This window comes from Daldinia loculata, assembly GCF_022478755.1.
Source record: "Daldinia loculata strain CBS 113971 unplaced genomic scaffold F4817scaffold_47, whole genome shotgun sequence".
In the NCBI taxonomy this organism is placed as follows: Eukaryota; Fungi; Ascomycota; class Sordariomycetes; order Xylariales; family Hypoxylaceae; genus Daldinia; species Daldinia loculata.
Window position 1 is genome coordinate 64,418 of NW_026054901.1, and position 19,459 is coordinate 83,876.

Below are 19,459 nucleotides of genomic sequence, written 5' to 3' on the forward strand. Positions count from 1 at the left end.
TGAAGCTACCAATGGACCATTGTCAAGTGAACACCAAACTGAGAACGATATATGATATGATAGCCCATCCGTATCAAGTATATTTAAAGAGGATAAGGACGACACTAAGACTACATAGGCACCTTAATTAGACATTACGTCTATGCTTGGATTACAAGGCATAACTGAATTTATATTTTATATTTCATCACTATGGCTTAGGCGTATTAGTAGGCCCTTGTATGCTTATTCCTCGTGAGACCGTAAGCATATTTACGCTGCTTATGATAATATACACCGCTCATATCGCCTTATGAAAGGGATATCTAATGAAATTTATATACGCCTATTACTAACGAAAACACATCCTATTGAAGGCAATACTAATACTATAACGCATTAAACACTATATTAGGTACTAAATATGAGACCAGAGTTATATGCCCTTTTATCTCATATTAATATAAGGCACCTTTCGTCAGGTAGGTAGAACCCCTTTCTACCCCTTTTTAGAGTACATGACTTAGAGATCTTTGCGCCGACGTAAGCGGATAACATCATATACACCTCAAGGTCAAGTGTACGATTACATCATAACCGAATTAATGCTCATTAAGGTGAGGTAAATATTGTTAAGCAGTCATGCCCAATTTATTTTAGTAACGGAGTTACGAAGAGGCTTTCAAAGGGGAAGCCTATTTTACGACGGGCAAGATCATTATAGTTTTGTCATATAAAAACCATCATCTATAGTGATATCTTATATATAAAGTCTACCCAAAAAGTCATTTCCGTAGAAGCCCGTAGTCCTTCTACATATCCCGCTTGCTCGCCTTTTACCGTCCAACCGTCATCTATTTCCACTCAAGCACATGGATAGTCCCGTATTTGACCTGGTTGATATAACCCCGGTAAGTGTCTATTGTAGATCCTAGTGTAGACATGTAACACGAACCAAATTCTAGCCGAGACTGGATTGATACTGCAGAGGCTGGCCGAATGGCCAAATATCGAACGACCATATCATCCAAGGTCTCACCTTTATTTGGGACTAGTTACCACTTGACCGATAGAACCATTAGAAATTCACCTATGCAGAATACTAGTAGATATCATAAGCACGCCGCCTATTTGAACGGTTTCTTGTAGTTATACAAGCCTCTACATTGAGATAGCGAACACTATCTACATATTAAAACAATGCCACGGTTCATAATTTAGACTCAAATACCTACAGTAGATAAATTCTGAGTCATAAATAGATCCGCACATGGATTAATTTCGTATGATGGTCCCTCCATGACTCATTATCATATATGGGCTAATCCAGTCCCGACTGATACTTGTTTGGGTAAGTATTCCGAGTACATGATAAAAAAAGTCGCCGAGGCAACATACTAAAAGATATTGATATGTAAGCATTGATCGCATATAATATTGGTATATAAGACCTGATCGTTAAATTCGAGACTCTATTCTCTATCACCGAGCAGACAGCATCAGCACTAAGCCACCCTGAATCTTTTCTACTCAAAATATTGATTACCCGAAGTTCTGCATAATCAAAATGCCCGAGGATCGAAAACCCAGAATTCTGATTATCGGCGCTGGGTCCATGGGGATTCTCACCGGTTATCACCTTAGTCTTGCTGGAACCGACGTGACATTCCTCATCCGCCCACATCGCGCCAAGGCGTTGGATAATCCTCAGATACTCTATTGCTACGATGATAACAAGTTGAAGGAGTATAAGCGTTACAGTTACATTACGAACCCGTCACTGATACTTGGATCGAACTATGACTATATTGTTATTGCACTCGATGGTGCCTCTTTGCGGAACGAGGCAGGTGTAGACTTGGTGAAGACGATAGGCGATGCTGCACGCGGGACTAATACAAAAGTCGTCCTTGGTTCCATATTCTTTGACTTACGCGCTTGGTTCCTTCAGGTCTCAGGACTAGCGGGCGAACAAGTAACCAACGGGCATCTCGATATTCATGCCTACTCCACGAAGGCGTTGACTCTACCACTAGAGGCCCCTGCGGATCCAAAGCTGATCGCAAAGGCTGACTTCGCCTACACGGACAAGCTAGACGACGGTTTCACCCTCGACGACAGCTCACCTGCCGTTGCAAATGGGTTTGCAGAGATCTACAATGCTAGCGGGATTTCACGCTGCGCCGTCAAGCCTGTACTAGAATCCGCCGTTTCCATAAATCCCTTGTTTCCCGTCTTTGCGGCATGCGAATTGATGGACTGGCCGAAGTTTAGAGATATCGATGGAGAGGAACTATGGAGTCTTGTAGTAGCATCAGTGAGGGAAATCCAGGAGCTCGACATCCATGGGGAGCTGGGTAAGCAGGTTGCTAGAACGACGACTGAAGCTGGACTTGCCGCTTCCCTGGCGGCGTGGGAGAAACACATGATTCCGTTCGACTTACAAGCGTTCAATCGCTTCCATCATGGCGAGAAGCTAAAGGCCCAGGGTCGGGAACATTTGCAAGTTTGTATTTCTTATGGCGCAGCCGAGGGGAAGCCAATGCCGGCACTGAAAGACCTGTTACGACGCGTTCAAGAACACGAAGTGGCCGCGGCGTGAAAAACAACATGCTGTAGTTAATGCTATACCAAATACCAAGCTAACCCAACTGGTCTAAACAGAAGTTTATAGAATCTTTTGAAGCTACTATCCTCCAATTAAAGGGATGGGTATGACATATTAAATAAATTGTTATGCAAACTTCTTTGTAGACCAAAATGTTAAAGACCCTAAGCAGCAAAGCAAGCCAGTAACGTGGATTGAATATATAGAATTTGAATGCTGGTTGTTCGACAGGTATACCAAGGCTGTGCAGCTTTATCAGAAGCGACGCGATGCAACGCGGAAAGAGCCCGTACAGTCCGGGATCCTAAAAGATGGCGAGATAGCAGAGGATATAGACTTATTCAGTCCTGAAGCCCCATATCAGAACGAGACTGAGCCATCACGAGTCGCACGCAATAGGACCATTGCCCAATATATGCAGCAGCAAGAGTTGTATCAGAACGCAAAGGCCGACGAAGCACGCCAGCGCGTCATAGTACAATGGGCTCTACTGCGGAACATCCAGAGACATCTTCAGCCAAGCCAGCCAGGAATACCAAGAAGCGGAGACGCCAAGGCGATGATGAAGCCGTGGAGGGACCCGTGGAGCAGCTGACATTAAAAGAAGCAGAAGCAGAAGCAGGGCGCTGCACGGCGCCCTGCAGAGTGGAAGACAAAGTCGCGGAATAGGTAAGGATGATTTTGGGACTTGAGCGTCCAGTCACCGAGCCGTGGACACTGGACAAGGACGGGTGTTAACGCAGCGCCCGTATTAACAAATCACAGTCTCGAGAGCTTTGACAAATAAACGGTTATTAATAAAAGTTATATTTTAATTTGAATTTATTTATCAAGACTTGTATATTTTATTGATTATTATACCGGGGGTTATCTCAGCAAGCTCAGACCACAGTATTCGAGATTTCATGCGAATTGTGGTCTGGGGTAAGGACGTACAAGTCAAAAGATGTGATATAAACTCCTTAATAACTTTACGGGAAAAGCCTATAATGTAATTCAAAAAGCGCTCGGAATTAAAATAAACAATTCTCTACCTCCGAGTATCTTTAGCTTTAATCTTCCATAGCTTTTTGTAAAGTTATGAGGGAGTGTACATCACATCTTTGGACTTGAGCCTCACACCCCTATCAACCCCATGGCGTTCTCAGACCCCAATTCGCATGAAATCTCGAATATTATGGTATAAGCTTGCTGAGATAACGTTTAAAGAGTGGTCAGGTTTACGGGCTTATTCTGGTGACCTCAGGTAGAGCATGATTGATTGTGAAGATACCAACAGCAGGCGTGTCTTGGTAGCCAGCGGGGAGGTTCGGGTAGAAGCACATTTGGGTTATATCCCAACCGCATATCATATAACTCCTGAACTCGCCATTATGCCACGGAAGCCTCTCGGGACCCTCTCGGCAGCAAACACGGGAGTAACACTTGATGTCACCCCAATCCCGAGACCCGCAACTACACGTCCACAATAAGCCGCTCCCAGAGTTGGCTCCGAAGCTATAACTTGCAGTAACCTCCCTAGCAAGGGTAAAGAACCTACAGTAGCGAAAAGAGACCTCCAACCAATGAACTTAATGACAAGAAACACTTTCTTTGGTCACAAAGTTGGTATTTCTTTTCAGCCCAACCCCCGTGGGCGAGCAATAACCTAGGCAAGTTCAACCAACTTCTTTCTAATTCTAAGATATTCCACCTGATTGCTATCTCTAATGATATGAACCAGTGTGGGTTAGGACTAACCTGTTTGGATCTGGTGACTGCATCACTATAGTCCAAGGGGCTAAGGCCCTTCATTCTATACGTAATACGTGGGGGAATTTCAAGCGATTGGTCATTGTTATTTCTAATATATTGTGCTATTATGTCTTCATACAGCTGTGGATAATGTGGACACGATTACGGACATATAGAGTGGTTTGATATCTTGACAAGCGACCTGTATTTGAGCGACATCGACAAGTTAGCCGTACGCCTTGACATGTTAATCTGCGTATTCTGAGCTGGACTAACTAGATGTGACCTTCCACAGCTCTGCCTCGGTCTTTGTCCTAATTTTGCGGCAATAAGCTGTGGTGTACCATCTTGGGTAGATTTCCAAGGGGTAAATGTAGAACCTTGATGGCCAGCGCCATGAACTCTTAAACCCTAACAATTTCCTCATCCTTCCTCCATCATCTATCTCTCTCTTCTCACAAATAGGATAATTTCGATCAATATAAAATTAAAAAAATCTTTTTGTTACCTCCAACAAAAGGAGTGTTCTCGCTCTCGAAGCGTTAATGACACCACCAACAAGCCGTCTTCGGGATTCTCGCGCGACAATAACGTAAGAAAAGGAATACGACAGAGAAAACGTTACATAACCTTGCCATATGCGAATTAAATAGTCCGAAACAGTCCCAGCTTCTGGATTCCGACCTAGTCCATCCCACATCGACATCTTTAAGCCGGCCCTTTCCAGCTATCTACAGGCCCCCTAGAAAATATCCCGCGTTCTTAGTCAGGCTAGAATCAGCAAATCTAGCTATATGTTCTGAGCAATATGTTATATCTTGCCGCCCGGCCTTGCCGTATGAGCATGGGCGGGATGCCGCCAGGAGCCAGTGGACCTTGTGATCCGAAATGGCTGACTGAAACTAGGAAACCCACAATAGCACACTGTGTGCATGTGAGGACAGTCTGAGGAAGTCCGCATATCTCATACATGCTAGCCTAGACGACTCCTACACGTTGCTAGGGAACGGTGGTTTCATGGGCCTCCTCCCCGTTTTGTTCGGACTTTTACAGAGAGGCACCCACGGATCCATATCGAAGAAACTTCTCGGCTACGACGAATTTATCGAACATATACAAAGAGAGTACTAGTGATAGGGTTGAGCTATAGGTCAATCCCCTGAGAAAATAGCGACTGAAAATATTATCCTGTAGCCACGACAATTTCGAGCATTATATCGGAGCTCACCCAGTGAGTGACCTGATGTACAACTGATTAATACGGTAGGGTTATGACATAATTCCATTATTCGGAAATAATTGACAAAGCACTATTAAAATATCCCGTCTGAATATATGATATTTCTAGTTTAAGCAGTCTTCGAAATTTACTAGGTCTCTGTCTAAGGAGTAAGTGCTACTGAAGCTGAAAGAAGGTTGCCTAAGAGTCCGTATAGGATATGATATCTCTTGCCTCAGTTAATTCAAGCAAGATGCCACGCTCTACAATGTGAGATGATGAGATTATAGATTATAACGGTTACTCGGTACCTAAAGCACGCATTTCCATACTATCACTTTTAATATCGTGGTACTAGGAGTTTACGACAATCGATCACTTCAAAAGGATGATTTAGCATCTTTACTGAACATGTACGAATACTTGATTAAATATTTACAAGTCGATTTCCAACTACCTACCTGGACTCTTATCGCATTCCCTTATATTGACCAAGAAAGCACCCTACTAGTACTATGTATGTATTCCGTTCAAGTCCCTCCGCGGCTTGAGACGTCATCCCTAATACCATTTCGTACTATATACGAGAGTATCAATATAGAGAACACATTAATCATTAAAGGTATTACTTGCGATCAAAATCATCTTGCAAGTTTTCACTATAGCAAATGTCGAAATGTGACTGCCGGTAGAGTTATAAACGGGCTGCTCCGACTAATATGTTTTCTGTTCATGTTGATGTTACATGCAGCCCCTTGCAGGTCTACCATAGCTTTCTAATGTATATATGGATATTTTCTAGGGTCCTTGCAGCCTACTACTGCACATTGAATCTAGATTATCCCTTGCCGCACGCACGCCGCATTGGCTACCTATCGTTGAATTGGTAATAAATAGCAAACGATGCGTCTATGGCAAGTAAATGTTAGTCATACATTTTACGTATAGATCCAACGTATGTTGTAATTTAGGGCTAAGATGTTGCTATTCTCCTACACCCACTCTCACTCTCTTTAAACTCGGTCGTTCTAGAGTTGGCATTAGCTAAATTTTGGGGCGGCAGCGTTTATATGTGAGTGATTTAATTATTATACCGTGTTAGTCACTTGTATCTATCTGTCTTGACTTTCACCTCGCCACAAGGCTAAACTCTATGGGGGATACCAACGTTGACTTGTACACTATATTATGCAGTTCTTTACATTTCAATTCTTCAACGTAGACCCGTTTCGGAAGAGCATAGTCTCACAACTCGCGTGGCCAACGGCTGCAGTAATTTAACGCACGTGGCGTATTTGCTAAGGCACTGTGACTGCCTCTGACTGTAGTTCTTAGAGAGACTATTAATTGTTGCCTAGGTAGACTTGGAACTGACTGGACGTCTACACTGTAGTACCAATATAACAATAATGAAACATAATGCTATATATAAGTTGATATTATAGGGACCTATTTGCAACTTCTTGATTAAGTTACCAACCCAACCAGTCCAGGTCAAATCTGGATTGGCGCGGGTTGGGAGTAGTAGGTGATTACCGTGAGACTTCGGACACAGCATACAGTATGAAATCAAAAGGTCGGAGCAAGCCCCCGTTCGTATTAAGCCAGCCCACGCAGCCTCAAAGCCAGACTGTCCCGCAAGGAACACTTACAAGGTAGTTGATTCGACACGAAAGCAAAATGTAGGAGTAGACGCTGATATTGATTCACAACATAACTAGCTCATTGGACTAAACCGAGTCCTAGTTCTGATATTGATAGTTGGATTCCTTCCTATTAGTCAAACGGGCTCGAGCCGATTAGGAGCGCGCGGGCGCCTCGTTATCGAATTTACGGACCAGACCGGTCCCGATGGTGTATATCGCATGCAGGTCAAGTCTGTGGGCCTCCAGAAGGAGGCAGAACTCGGAGCAGTCCGGCCAAACAGCAGTTATCGGGTACCGCACCTGACCATCCGCCTACAGCCTCGATCAACAGAAGCTCCCACGCCTTCGATCACTGGCGTGGCAAATCCCACTCGACGATTCGGGGCGGACTGGCTTAGCGTACAAGCCGGTTAGCTAAGGGATGGGAAGAAGGGTGGGGAGAAGGCGCCGGTAAGTTGTAAGCTACTTATGCTTAACAGATGGGTGAATGAAAGTAGCTTCGGTCAACGATTATGGAATCGAATTCGAATAGGGAAAGGAGGAAATACTATACACGCGCTGGGGCCATCTTTAGCAGTTTTCCCCCGTATTTAGCTTCCGAAAACGTAAATGCTATACCGAGCAGAAGCTCGAGAAAGCGTTAGTGAAGCTATCTCGACATCTCTGCCGATCAATGGGCATTAACTGGGGTTGCACGACTCCAACATTGTATCACCCCCCCGCATTAATATGCATCCTTTTCAGCATCACGATCTAAATGGATAGTCGGCATGTGATAACAAGGCAAAGCTATTCACGCCGCGTAAAGCGCCAGCTCACTAACCCCTATACGACAATCATGTACGTAGATAGCTATAAATGAGGGTGAAGACGACTCCAAGGGGTCCGGCTGTAGCTATGACTTGCAGCTTAAACGAATATTTAAGGCCATCAAGCTCCCCCCCTTTTTTGATAGCTCGATAGCTCGATAGCAACATCATCATCGTACAACAAGACCTCAAACACCAAAGCAATCTTGACTATATATTATAAGCTCTAGCTTAACCCAAACCAAACCCCACCAACATTCAAAATGGAGCCCGCTACTTGTGGATGCGCTACTTGCTCTTGCGCTGACTGGTAAGCTTCCGGTCTCCTTCAAATACTACTATTGTCTTCTGAAGCTTGAAGCTAACGTATACGACTATATAGCAACTCCTGCTCTTGCTGCGTAAGTAGCTGCTGACGAGCTCTCGAAAAACCCTTCTCATATACTTACATTTTTCCTAGTCTCACTAAATTGTAACAATATTCGATCCGACCAACATGGCTCAGGAGAGATAATCAGGAGGACTTTGCGGACAAAGGGGAAAGGGGAGATATATACGATAAGGAGGATGGTGTTTACTTTGTACGGGGCTCGTCGTGTCTGGTAGCAGATTAACCAGTTGCTTCACACAAGAAATATACACTCCTTGAAAAACCATTGTTCTATCATGCTTGCATATGGGTATCATTATGCCGACCATCTTCCAACGCCGTTTATGCCGTATGCCATATGCTATATGCCATTATATGCCATTATATGCTCTATACCATCGCTCATTACTTCATTCTTTCGACGGTGCCCAATTGATAAGCCACCCCCTTGCCATATCCAAATTAGCACCCTCAGCTTCACAGGCTGCAATGCACCATTCCAGATCCCAATCACCTTCGGCTGCCAACATCTCGGCCAGCTTTCTTCTACGCTGGTTTGCTTCGTCAACGCAAAAGTACATAGGTGTCTGTACATCACGGACTGACTCTACAAGAGGCTTGATTTGGGGCAGCGCATGTTGCGCAGTAGACGGTTTAGGCTCTAGCTTCAGGTTTGCACGACCTGTCTTACACCACTCGTTGGCACACCACCTTTTCCCGCAGCCCTGCATCATCTGCGTCAAGTACCGACGTTCGATACGTCGCTTCAGAGCCTTGCCCTCGGGATCGTACAAGCTCACATACAGTGGCGAGAAGCACAACGAACATAATCCGATGTCATTCCCGGGGCCTTGACCCATTTTGGTGCCGGCATTGACAGCACCATTCTTGCCGACACCATGCTGGGTCCGTCCGCAATTAGCATTCCTGCAGATAGGAGGCTTTAGTCGGTGTGCCTTCTCCAACTCGTGATACTTTAAATGGGTCGACATATCACGTAGCCGGATTATTTTTGAGCACAGATGGCAATCCGTAGTCCTCGCGCCGTCGACAAGCTCATGCTCCGTGAGTCCCGTGTGAAGCATCTCCGCGGATGGATTGAACGGGTCGCCTTCTTGGCAAACCTCGAGATGGCAGAATTCGCATAGAATGATCTTGCCGGGACAGAGGGTGGTCCGATGACGCGCGAGGTCGGGAATAGAATTGGTCGAGAACGGACATGATGGACACTGTCGCTCGGTATGGTAGATGTCATCATGCTTCGCTTTCGTGATGTCTGAGGAGCCATGTGCCTCATCGTGGGGGCAATGCCAGTGATTCTTCCATTCATCTGACGTCTTTTGGAAGACATCATGACACTGGGGACACGAGACGTTGTTACGAAGGCAAAAGTTCTCGTGTAGAATTATAGTGCGTTTAGGAACCCACTGAAGGCAATTCTTGCATTGTTCTTCATCCGGAGATCTCTCTTGTATTTCCACGTCCATTGAACCGGGTGTTGCCGCCCTTTCTACCGTCATCGCGTTCTTAACCCTCAACTTAAATGGCCGAGGGGAGAGATCAGTTGGCTCAGTGGATGTCGACTCTGGCAAATATCCGTGGATTGAGATAAGCACACTTTCGGCGTTCTCGAGTTCGACATTAGTAGGCTCAATAGATATGCGCTTACTGCCGTCCTGCGTATAGTTGAAGACACCGAAGACATGCTCTGATTGGCGAGGTAGCGCCCTCTGTCGCGTGGATTTGGGGCTTACAAACAGGTCTACGCCGTACTCGTCTTGCAGCTCGCTAATCTCAATTTCGAGAATCCTCGATCGAGCCCATGAAGGTAGCTCATAGTCTACATAGTCCCCAGGGAGAACTTGGCCGCTAACGGACTTCCAGATATTGAGCTCTTGGCCGACCGAACTACCACCGGAGGTACCGGGTGCCCTTTGCTGCTTAGCCATGATCCGTCTCATAGTTTCTCTCGCTTGTTCCTCGTCTAAGGCCTCGATATCGACTTCAAGGTCCGTATCCACTACACAGATACCATCCCCTTCGGGCCGAAACCCGTCGATCAGCAGCCGAAAAACTTCACCTTTGCCCCCCGACACTGATAAGATGGCACCATTCGTGAGGGTTGTAAAACTTTCGCGTAACTGTCTCTCTAGAAGCGCCTTCCAATCGTCGGGGTTGTATCCAGCCTCTAGCGGTCGTAGACGAACGTAGGTACCTTTCGGCAGAGGTTTGGCATGAACAGTTATTTGGGGTACCACGACCTCATTATCAGAAGCATCGGGAGCATCTTCGGGTATCCCCCTGCCTAATTCGATCCCTAGAGCCTCTAACAGATACGGACTTAACAGTACCTCACCCTCCTGCGCAGAAAACTCGCGTATGCCGGCATAAACCGCGTTGTTATTCGAAGGATTGACGAGTCGGAACATGAGAGGGCTCGGTAGTTGTTGATACGGGTCACCACCGAAGGCATATGGGGCTCGAGAGGATGTCGAAGTATACGAGTTCCGGAGGGGATTCGTAGCCGAGGCCGAGGTTGAGACGGAAGAGGAAGTTGAAGCGGCAAGTAGCTGCTCGAGAGCAGAGTGCGGGAGGATAATCTTGTCGCCATTCAAATCTCTAGAAGAGTATGTCGCTGGCGAGGCGACATTCAAAGTTGCTGACCACTTAATCGCGGGTTGTTCTTCCATGTTGAATTACAATGGAATCAGACAATATCTAGTTGGACCGGCGTCGTTTGTATTGTACAAGTTTCGGGGGAAGCCAGTTTATAGACTGGGAGAGACATGTCACATCCCTGAAGAAACAAGGGGAAGAATTAGAAGTGACTACGATGGGGCAACGGTCAGACGGGGTTTTAAAAACGCCCTGATAAGAAATGAAGTTGTGGGGAGGAAATCATCGTGCGCTTGTAGGCGTGAATGAAGAAGGATTGAAAATGGATTTGAAAATGACGAAAATCAGTCAGCCATTTCCGTAGAGTTCCATGACGCAGCTTCCGCCCTAATATTAGCAGATACTTATGAGGTACTTGCCCCGCCGTTGAAACTTAGCATAATTTATAAGTAGACGGAGAGTCACTCCGTAGATTGCCGACGCGACTCCGGGGCTACTAATCAAAAATATACGTACCTATCGGTATCTCCGCCGTTTAGCGCGCGAAGAGACTCCTCTAATGTATTTCATTGAAAGTGGACTCTCTACCTAGGTTGCTATGTACATTAAAAAGGTACCTAAGTAAATTACATTAATGCCTACTTCTTTCATGTAAGTTGGGAGTAGAGGTATAGAATGCTAAAGTAATATAAATATCAAGTCCAAGTCTCCTTTTATTTGTCGAAATAAAGTCACAAGATCGAGTTACTCGCAAGCATTATCCACGCCGTAGTTCAATAAAAATAAGCCGGGTTCTCTTACGGAGAGTCAACTTGGCCAATGGACTTTTCTCTCTGATAACGGAAACGACAATTATAGGTAAACACAGCCAAGACTATTGCGTGCATTTATTGAAAACATGTCTTATTTTTATTTATTTTCCCGCATCACTTCGTCGTAGTTACGACTTATACAAATAAAACGATAAACATGTCGGACAGCGGCTAAAGTTGTATATTACATTTCTTACGCACTATGGTTAGACCACATAGCCAAGAGTTCCAAGACGGGTCCGATTTTGAATCTTAGGGGAGCCAAGCAAGAGCCAAGCACGATGGTGAGATGGTTGACAATGACGATCTCATTCAAGACTGGATTTATTCCGTATTTACCTAAACAACAAATTGCTGACCGACTCCACGAAGCGTCCCACCAACAAAAGAGGCATTACATATAACACATTACGCACTACCATACATTATCTAGACATATATTAAAGTATTCGTCCCCCGCATCGACAGGCAGACATTCAGTGCTACCCAAGCCTCCATGTTCGTAAAGTGTAAAGTCTAGATTCGAGAGCGAGTTATAGCTTGATGCTGCGCTGGCCTCAACAATCATCATAAGTAGTAGTGGTAGCTTACTTCTTCCCCCCCGGACACGCACCCCAAGGGCCAGTTACAGTCTATTATCCTGCATATCTGCAATGCGATGCGACGCTCTCGGCTGAACTTGCCAAGGAAAGACAAAACCCCAAGAATATTGCCATCGTTACCCAAACTATACGCAATAGTGCAGCTATCTTAATGAAGAAGCCTTTACCAATGCTTTTGATATGCCTAATCATATACGACGGTCTTGGTGATGGAGGCGAGGCAAATAATAAAGAAAGGGTAGAAAAAAACACCTCATCGTGTCCCCTCTCTGTTTAAGACGTTCAGGGGTATGCTAGGTATAGATTGGCATGTCTCTTATTCGATATGCAGTATATTTGTCTTAGTACAAGGTAGAGCAATAAGCAAGTAGATCTGTCTATTTATCTCTCAACATCAATTTACTCGCGGTCTCCTATTCAAGTTGGGTAGACTTGCCTGCATATAGTCTATACATAGTCTATCTACATATAGTTATTAGATCAAGGGCTATCTACTTTAGGTATACGGCATACATATATCTTCAACCTTGAGACAAGACAAGACAAGACAAGACAAGGCGAAACAAGAGACTCTCTACTCGACTCCCTAGAATCCACTACCCTTTTTTTTTTTTATATATACTACCAACCTATCTCCCGTATCTCTTCTTTATTTAATCTAAATTCCGAAACCTTAACATAATTATTTCCCACTGACTCGTCGTCTTATCGTCTCTCTCTCTCTCTCTCTCTCTCTCTCTCTCTCTTTTTCTTCTTTTACCCAGCAGCTGGTCTGTGTCTGCATGTAATGGCATCTGGAGCCATCGTCCAACAACACGCGCGCGACTCATCTAACAACGCTTTTACGGACTCCAATCCCTTACTAAACCTACTCACCAACTCCCTCGTCCTACACCAAACTATCCCCTACCTACCTATCTCGAGTATTCTCAACCTTGCCGCGACTTCGCCGTCATTCCGCGATCTTCTTTTATACCGCACCCCCGGCGTCTTCCGACACCTCGACCTAACCCGAGTTAAGATCGATCATGGCAATGAGATCTGGCCCGATGTCCAGATTGACGAGAACATAACTGAGGACGATTTCTACTCGGGTCCTCTGCGCACCATCTTCCGGAGCATCCGTCGACGCGACATTTTACACCAAGTCCAAACCCTCGTCCTCGACGGTCTCTCCGTTACCGCCGAGTTCTGTAACGACATCCTTATTGACCCCACCTTGCGTGTGCGCATTCTCTCCATCCGCGATGTGAAGAACCTCAACGAACGCAAGCTGATGCAAAGCTTGCGCTACGCTTGTCGATCTACCCGGCCCGACGACACGCCTCGACTAAAGGCATTATACGTATTCGGAACGAAGGACGTTCCCGCGCTACCTATCCCGTTGATAGCTAGACAGCATGGCACCGCCCGAAGAGGTGCTAAGATTAGTATTGGTTGGAATCACAAGTCTCAACATGCGCTGAACGAGTCTATCCAAAGCGAAGGAGACGATTGGTACCATAAGAAGGGCCGCATCATAGGAAAACACATCGCGGACGGCTGGGCCGAGACACTCCTTGATTGTCGGCAAGTGATCAAATTTGACGCTGTGCTCTGCACAAGTCCTTGTCATCAGAATTCATCCGCCTTTGGAAAGGTACCAGTTACGCCGCGCGGAGCAGCATCTGGCAACGAGAGCCCATGGAACGTTGCTACCTTCGCACTCGGCGGATGTGCGTCCTGCGGAACCGCACCGGAGGGTTTTACGGTGTACGGGGACTCTCCGTCGGAGGAGTTACCTCTATTAGCACCTGTTCCGCTTCATTCGTCGACTATCAAAGCAGCAACTTGCCCGAAGCCCGACTTTAGATGCGAAGGGACAGAGGGGGCGCATAAGTTCATCCCGAGATGTCTGGAATGCATTCGCGAGCGGTACTGCTTCAGCTGCGACCAGTGGTGGTGCGAGGCCTGCTACCAGGTACCAAGCCGTCAAGAGCTAAGTGGCCATCTCGTGCACGTCGTCGGTCAGACCAACGGCATAGCGGAGCATGAATCGGCAGCTCTTGAGCCGTCTAACGTCAAGGTACGGAAGGGTTACTGTCCTAATTGCTACCTAACATCCGCAGAGGCAAAGCCAGGAGTTCGGAACCCCTTTCCGCCCTGAGCGATTGCGAAGCGGCCGTACAGGCGAGAAATATACTATTATCCCATGACCCTAGTTCGTGTAGGGATAGCGAGAGTGGATATCAACTGCTTTCGGTCATCCCCGGAAATTGTATGCGGCGATAATCCCCAGACGCAAATATACTTCTCCTTAAAAGAGTCTCGTTGTGTGGAAGCTCTACGAAGTCCCCTTGCTAACGTTGCTGACTCTAGAATCCCGAGGTCCCTAAGATCAAACGGAGCTGTTGGGAGTGCGAACACAACGTATGTTTTTATATTCTCCCCTTGTATAGGACTAATTATACTTACTCGCGGATTCCAGTGTCTAGATTGCATCGCCAATACTCAAAAGCTTTGCAGAGCCTGTGGTGGCGGGTACTGCATCATCCACTACGAAGGGTCTACGCTCACACTGGTATGTCTCTCACCCTTACAAGTTCCTTCGAGTTAAGCTAACATTGAACTCTAGTGCGATTGTACGATTATCATTCCATTCCCGCAATACGTGGTTCGCGAGTTAACTAACAAATTATTTATTCACAGGGTGCTCGAGGAGAAGCGGTCGCCGATCTCGCGAGATGTATTAACGGCAAGGCCCATTCAGAGGTATAAGTACCTACTCGTTATGAACTATCGAGTATTCTATTATGATTAATCTGCTACTTATTACGACGATGATCTTTAACTGTTCGTGGCCTAGGGTTCCATGGTTTACTGGCGGCGTTACGGTTTCTCTACTCCATTGCCACTCCTATATTTGGTACGGTCGGTTGGGCGTGTATTATTGATATTAGTTGCAGTAAGGCGTGGTCAACGACATGACATACGGCCTTGCAATTGTTTCTCTTGCGTGCCCATCGAGTTCGAGGGCCAAGATGATACCCAACTCAGTTATAAATGAGCAGAATTAGTTTTTATTCAGTAAATCTATTACTGCGTGTTCCTCCTACCAATGTGTATTTCGACTTGGTTGTTCGACCTTATAGCATATGGGTTAATATCTTTCATACGTTAAATTACCTAGTTAAAAAGGTCCAAAATAGCCTCGGCATGTGAGCGATATGTTAGAGCCAAGACTGCTCGATATTGTCATCTGTGACGTAAATCAGCGCGTGAGGCTCAAATATTCTAGGAGTGAATCCTGTCTCGAGGCAAATCATAACTCCAAGCCGGTGGAGAACTTGCGCGCAACCCACGCCGCACCGAACTCTTCGTACTCTTGCTTTGTAACGGATAACGCGTTGATGTTCTCATGCTTGGCTAGATTAGCACCGCCTAGCCATGTGCTGATTATTGGATCTACAGGGCGAGCAACCCGGACGAAGCACTCATCGGGAGCGAGCTGCACGATTTCTTTTTGTAGTCGTTCAACAAATCCGTCAAAAAGAGAGTTTCCGCCGACAACGATGATATTAGCAAGGAGACCAGGCCACAATCCGACGGGTAGAACGCGTAGGGATTGCATGACGAGATCCGCAATACCTGGCTGGCGGATGCCAATATCTGAAGGATGGAATAGCAATTCCGGAACAGAGAAGCGTTCGTTCCGGAGAGTTAACACATCCTCAGTAGACTCTCCAGCACGCCCAGCCGCCAGTTTTCGAGCCTTTGAGGCACGAAGAGGATCGAAATCCCGGAGAATACCCTTGGTTATCGTATGGAAATCAGGGAGCACGTAATCTTTAGCTATTCCTCCACCATTAAGATAGGTGTCCCGACGTTCGCCTCTTGTGCCCTTCCAGGTACGTTCATGGTCTCCTTTATAGTCGAGGGATACATAGCAGGCAGCCTCCTTCATCTCGTTGACAATGTACGTCTCGTTACGCATGTCGTAATGACGAAGCGAAAGCAACCGCGTCAAGTAATTAGTTAAGAGTTTACCTCCAACATCTAATCTTCGGATAGCAGGATGGATGGGCCTGCCCTGGAGAAGGGGCGTAACGGTAGTATGGGAATACCCAGTGTCGATGAGGAGCAAAATCTCGGCGGGAAGCTGAGCAAGGGTCCCGGGGTCTCGTGGTGTTCGAAGGATACCTTGCACGTCGTGATAGGCATTAAGAGACGGACCTGGGACAATGGTTATCAGCTACGGACCATCTTCAACGGCTTATAGAAGACGACCGCGACATACCAATTCCCCGGTAGTAGCTGGCAAACCCAAACTCCTCGAATACCATCTGGTCGCAATTTGTCTGTAGTATAGGGAGGGAGTTTGACGGTTCGGTAAGTAATAACCGAGTCTCGGAGGGATCGCAGGGTTGAGGAGCCTTATCATCAAAGAATTCGTGTTCCCATATCTCTTTCTCAATCTCCCAGTTCACGACGAAGCCTTTCTCAACAGGTCGCCTAAAAGCGATCTCGCTGAAGTCAGTGCATTTATTAATATCGGAAGCAATGTAAATCTTCTTGTTGCGATCTCGGGCGACGCAATTCGGTATTATGCGAGGCTCATCTACGACGTCACCCGCCACATATCCAGCCTTTATGGTGTAGGCGCCATTGTCGAGAACCAAGGTTCGGGATGGTGATGGAGGTTGATTTGTTTTTGATTTCCTTGTAGGAGCCATGATGACTATTGAGTATTTACATTAAGGTGTTGTGGCATCTCTACCGCTCAATCTAAAGCGAGAAGAAGGCGAGGAACATTAGACATCGGTAGCAACATCTATGTCGAAGAAACATTTGAATGTTGAAGCTATGAAGAATGACGATGTACATTTTCGATGCGCCAAACCAAAAAATAATTCATCGTAAGTACCTCCATGTACCATGTACCTTGTACCTGTCCGTACCCGCTAAAAAAGAAATTCTAGCCAACATCGAAGGAAACCCCTCGTCTATTCCCTAAGTACATAATATCTTACAAGTGAAATACCCCTTATTATATTGTACGGGTAAGTACCCCCTTACATCAACCAATACGCCATGATGAGACTCCCTAATATATCATCTCTAAATGACTCTAATCTCATCTCTAAATCAATCATTAGCGCTAGCTATCGCATCATTCGCACTCTTCATACAATAACGGACTCTTCATCTTTTGGATATATATTTTCTCTATTCATTTCCTCCCAAACCCAACAAGCCATGACCCATGGGCACCTTGTCTAGTATAAGCTACGCCATGATACCTAACGAATACTTCGAATCTTATAGCTCTAGCTCCGTACTGCTCTAATTATAAGTCCAAGTTACTTCATTAACTATTCGAGCTATCTTCACCTACGCAATGGTGTTGGTCGTCACCCACTCCTTGAACTTGTCAGATCGAGCGCCGCCTAGGTCGTGAATCCATCGTCCCACATTGTCGTGAATGCTGAAGCCCGTGTCAGGGTTTGTCGGCTCCTCAACTGGGGTCGCCGAGTAGGCGTACGCGAAGTTGGTGTCCCCAGCACCGTTGAGGATGTATGGGTTCCCGTCAAAGTCGGTCCAGCTAGCACAACCCGTGCAGAGTGCCGTGAATTTGAAGTGTGTCTCGTTGACGCCAGTGCCCTTAAGTACCGTGTACTTAGCATCCTCGTATGCACCGGGTAAATAGTATCCCCTACGTTTGTCAGTCCGAGATTGTTTTAGAGCTAAATTGTTCATATGATTAGAGGCTTCACTCACGTAGCTTGGCGGGGAGAGAATTGAACATTTTCTCCGTCGTGCCATACGAGAGTCAGGGGGTTATATGTCATAGCACCGCCCCATGCCCATCCGGCCCAGCCCAATCCCACTGGCGCCACGACCTGGAGGATCACATCATAGCCAGCATCGCCGGTTGCCTCTGCCGGAAGAGCCAGTCGGTAAGTAATCCCGTCCGTGCTTGTGTAAGACTGAAAGGTTATTCCAGTGTCAGCGTCGATGAATGGACTCGAGTCCAGCTGGGCGAGAGCTGCGGTACTGTAAGTACTAGGCTCATACGTTTTTACTTTCTCTTAGGACTGGACAGCTCTACTTACCGGACCCAGCAAGGCCAATAACACCGGTGGTGACTGCGGACCACTTCATGATTGTTTTTTTTGGAGGGATGTTGAATAGACCGAAATAACCAGCGAGCCGACACAAGTGTCTAGAAGGGAGGCCCCTCCCTTTATATCAACAACCTTCAACAGCGTCGTCACATACAGGACATGGCTTCAACCGAGGGAAATTAATTTGGAGGGCTGTCTCCGGAACGGCCAATACGGGTAGGCCAATATAGTACCTCTGCATACCAAGGTACCATATAGGGTACCACGCCGGATGCTCTTCATGATGTAAGATCAGGGGGGTTCATCATGTCCCCTTGCTACATTCGCTTGAAAGGGTCAAGGCCTCTTAGCGCGGCTGAAGCTAACGTGGCATAAATGGCAGATTGGCCAGAACCGGAACCACCTTCAGCGCCAAGGACATGTTTTATAAATGTGGTATATTGTATACCGCAGACTTCACCACTCTGCCATCAAACTTCGGGAATGGAATTCTTCACTCCGCGTGGGGTCGCCTAGTTACAATAGCCCGAGTTGGGAAAAGACACAGTTGTAGTCTTATAATAGCATGTGCCCACGTAGTAGCGAGAAGAGGCCAAGAGGCGTTTGTCCCTGCATATCTATGTCATAAGGAGAACGAATTAGTTTTACCCTCGACCTGATTGGGTCTTTCGGACGCCTGGCAAGGATTCCCGGAGACGACATTAGCCTGAATCTTTAAATGGTTTTACTTTACCACTACGTTCCGCTCAGAATTTCTGCTAATGAATTATTCGCGAAAGAGTTCAGACGATCTTCCCCAATTGTCGAATCAAAACAGGCATGTCTTTATCGAATATGTCCTATATTCCTAAGTCCCCACATGGAAATCAACGTATTAACCTGGGTTACTCCAAGTCAGCAATTTAGCCTGGAATAGCATAGCAAAGGCATCCGCGATGTGTCCTAGATACGTAAATAATA

General features: G+C 46.2%; 4 protein-coding genes across 4 annotated transcripts; 2 read left to right on the forward strand and 2 right to left on the reverse strand.

The window, feature by feature from the left end:
* The first annotated feature begins 1,236 nt into the window (after positions 1 to 1,236).
* F4817DRAFT_345966 (uncharacterized protein) lies at positions 1,237 to 2,710 on the forward strand. Its single transcript, XM_049304329.1, has 2 exons — positions 1,237 to 1,330; positions 1,399 to 2,710. The coding sequence occupies exon 2, from the start codon at positions 1,547 to 1,549 to the stop codon at positions 2,579 to 2,581; it is 1,035 nt and encodes a 344-aa protein (XP_049156411.1). The 5' UTR covers positions 1,237 to 1,330; positions 1,399 to 1,546; the 3' UTR covers positions 2,582 to 2,710.
* Positions 2,711 to 12,773: 10,063 nt separating this feature from the next.
* Positions 12,774 to 14,910, forward strand: F4817DRAFT_204079 (uncharacterized protein). Its single transcript, XM_049298617.1, has 3 exons — positions 12,774 to 14,564; positions 14,754 to 14,804; positions 14,863 to 14,910. Exon 1 carries the CDS (start codon positions 13,183 to 13,185, stop codon positions 14,539 to 14,541), a length of 1,359 nt encoding a protein of 452 aa, XP_049156412.1. The 5' UTR covers positions 12,774 to 13,182; the 3' UTR covers positions 14,542 to 14,564; positions 14,754 to 14,804; positions 14,863 to 14,910.
* A 786-nt stretch (positions 14,911 to 15,696) lies between these two features.
* F4817DRAFT_318514 (Actin/actin-like protein) lies at positions 15,697 to 17,107 on the reverse strand (the record flags this gene model as incomplete). The annotated part of the gene is made up of 2 exons (XM_049300922.1): positions 15,697 to 16,607; positions 16,672 to 17,107. 2 exons carry the CDS (start codon positions 17,105 to 17,107, stop codon positions 15,697 to 15,699), a joined length of 1,347 nt encoding a protein of 448 aa, XP_049156413.1.
* A 602-nt stretch (positions 17,108 to 17,709) lies between these two features.
* F4817DRAFT_204260 (putative iron reductase domain protein) lies at positions 17,710 to 18,727 on the reverse strand. Its single transcript, XM_049298619.1, has 3 exons — positions 18,488 to 18,727; positions 18,153 to 18,420; positions 17,710 to 18,087 (listed from the first exon to the last, which is right to left on the reverse strand). Exons 1-3 carry the CDS (start codon positions 18,534 to 18,536, stop codon positions 17,766 to 17,768), a joined length of 639 nt encoding a protein of 212 aa, XP_049156414.1. The 5' UTR covers positions 18,537 to 18,727; the 3' UTR covers positions 17,710 to 17,765.
* Positions 18,728 to 19,459: the final 732 nt, after the last annotated feature.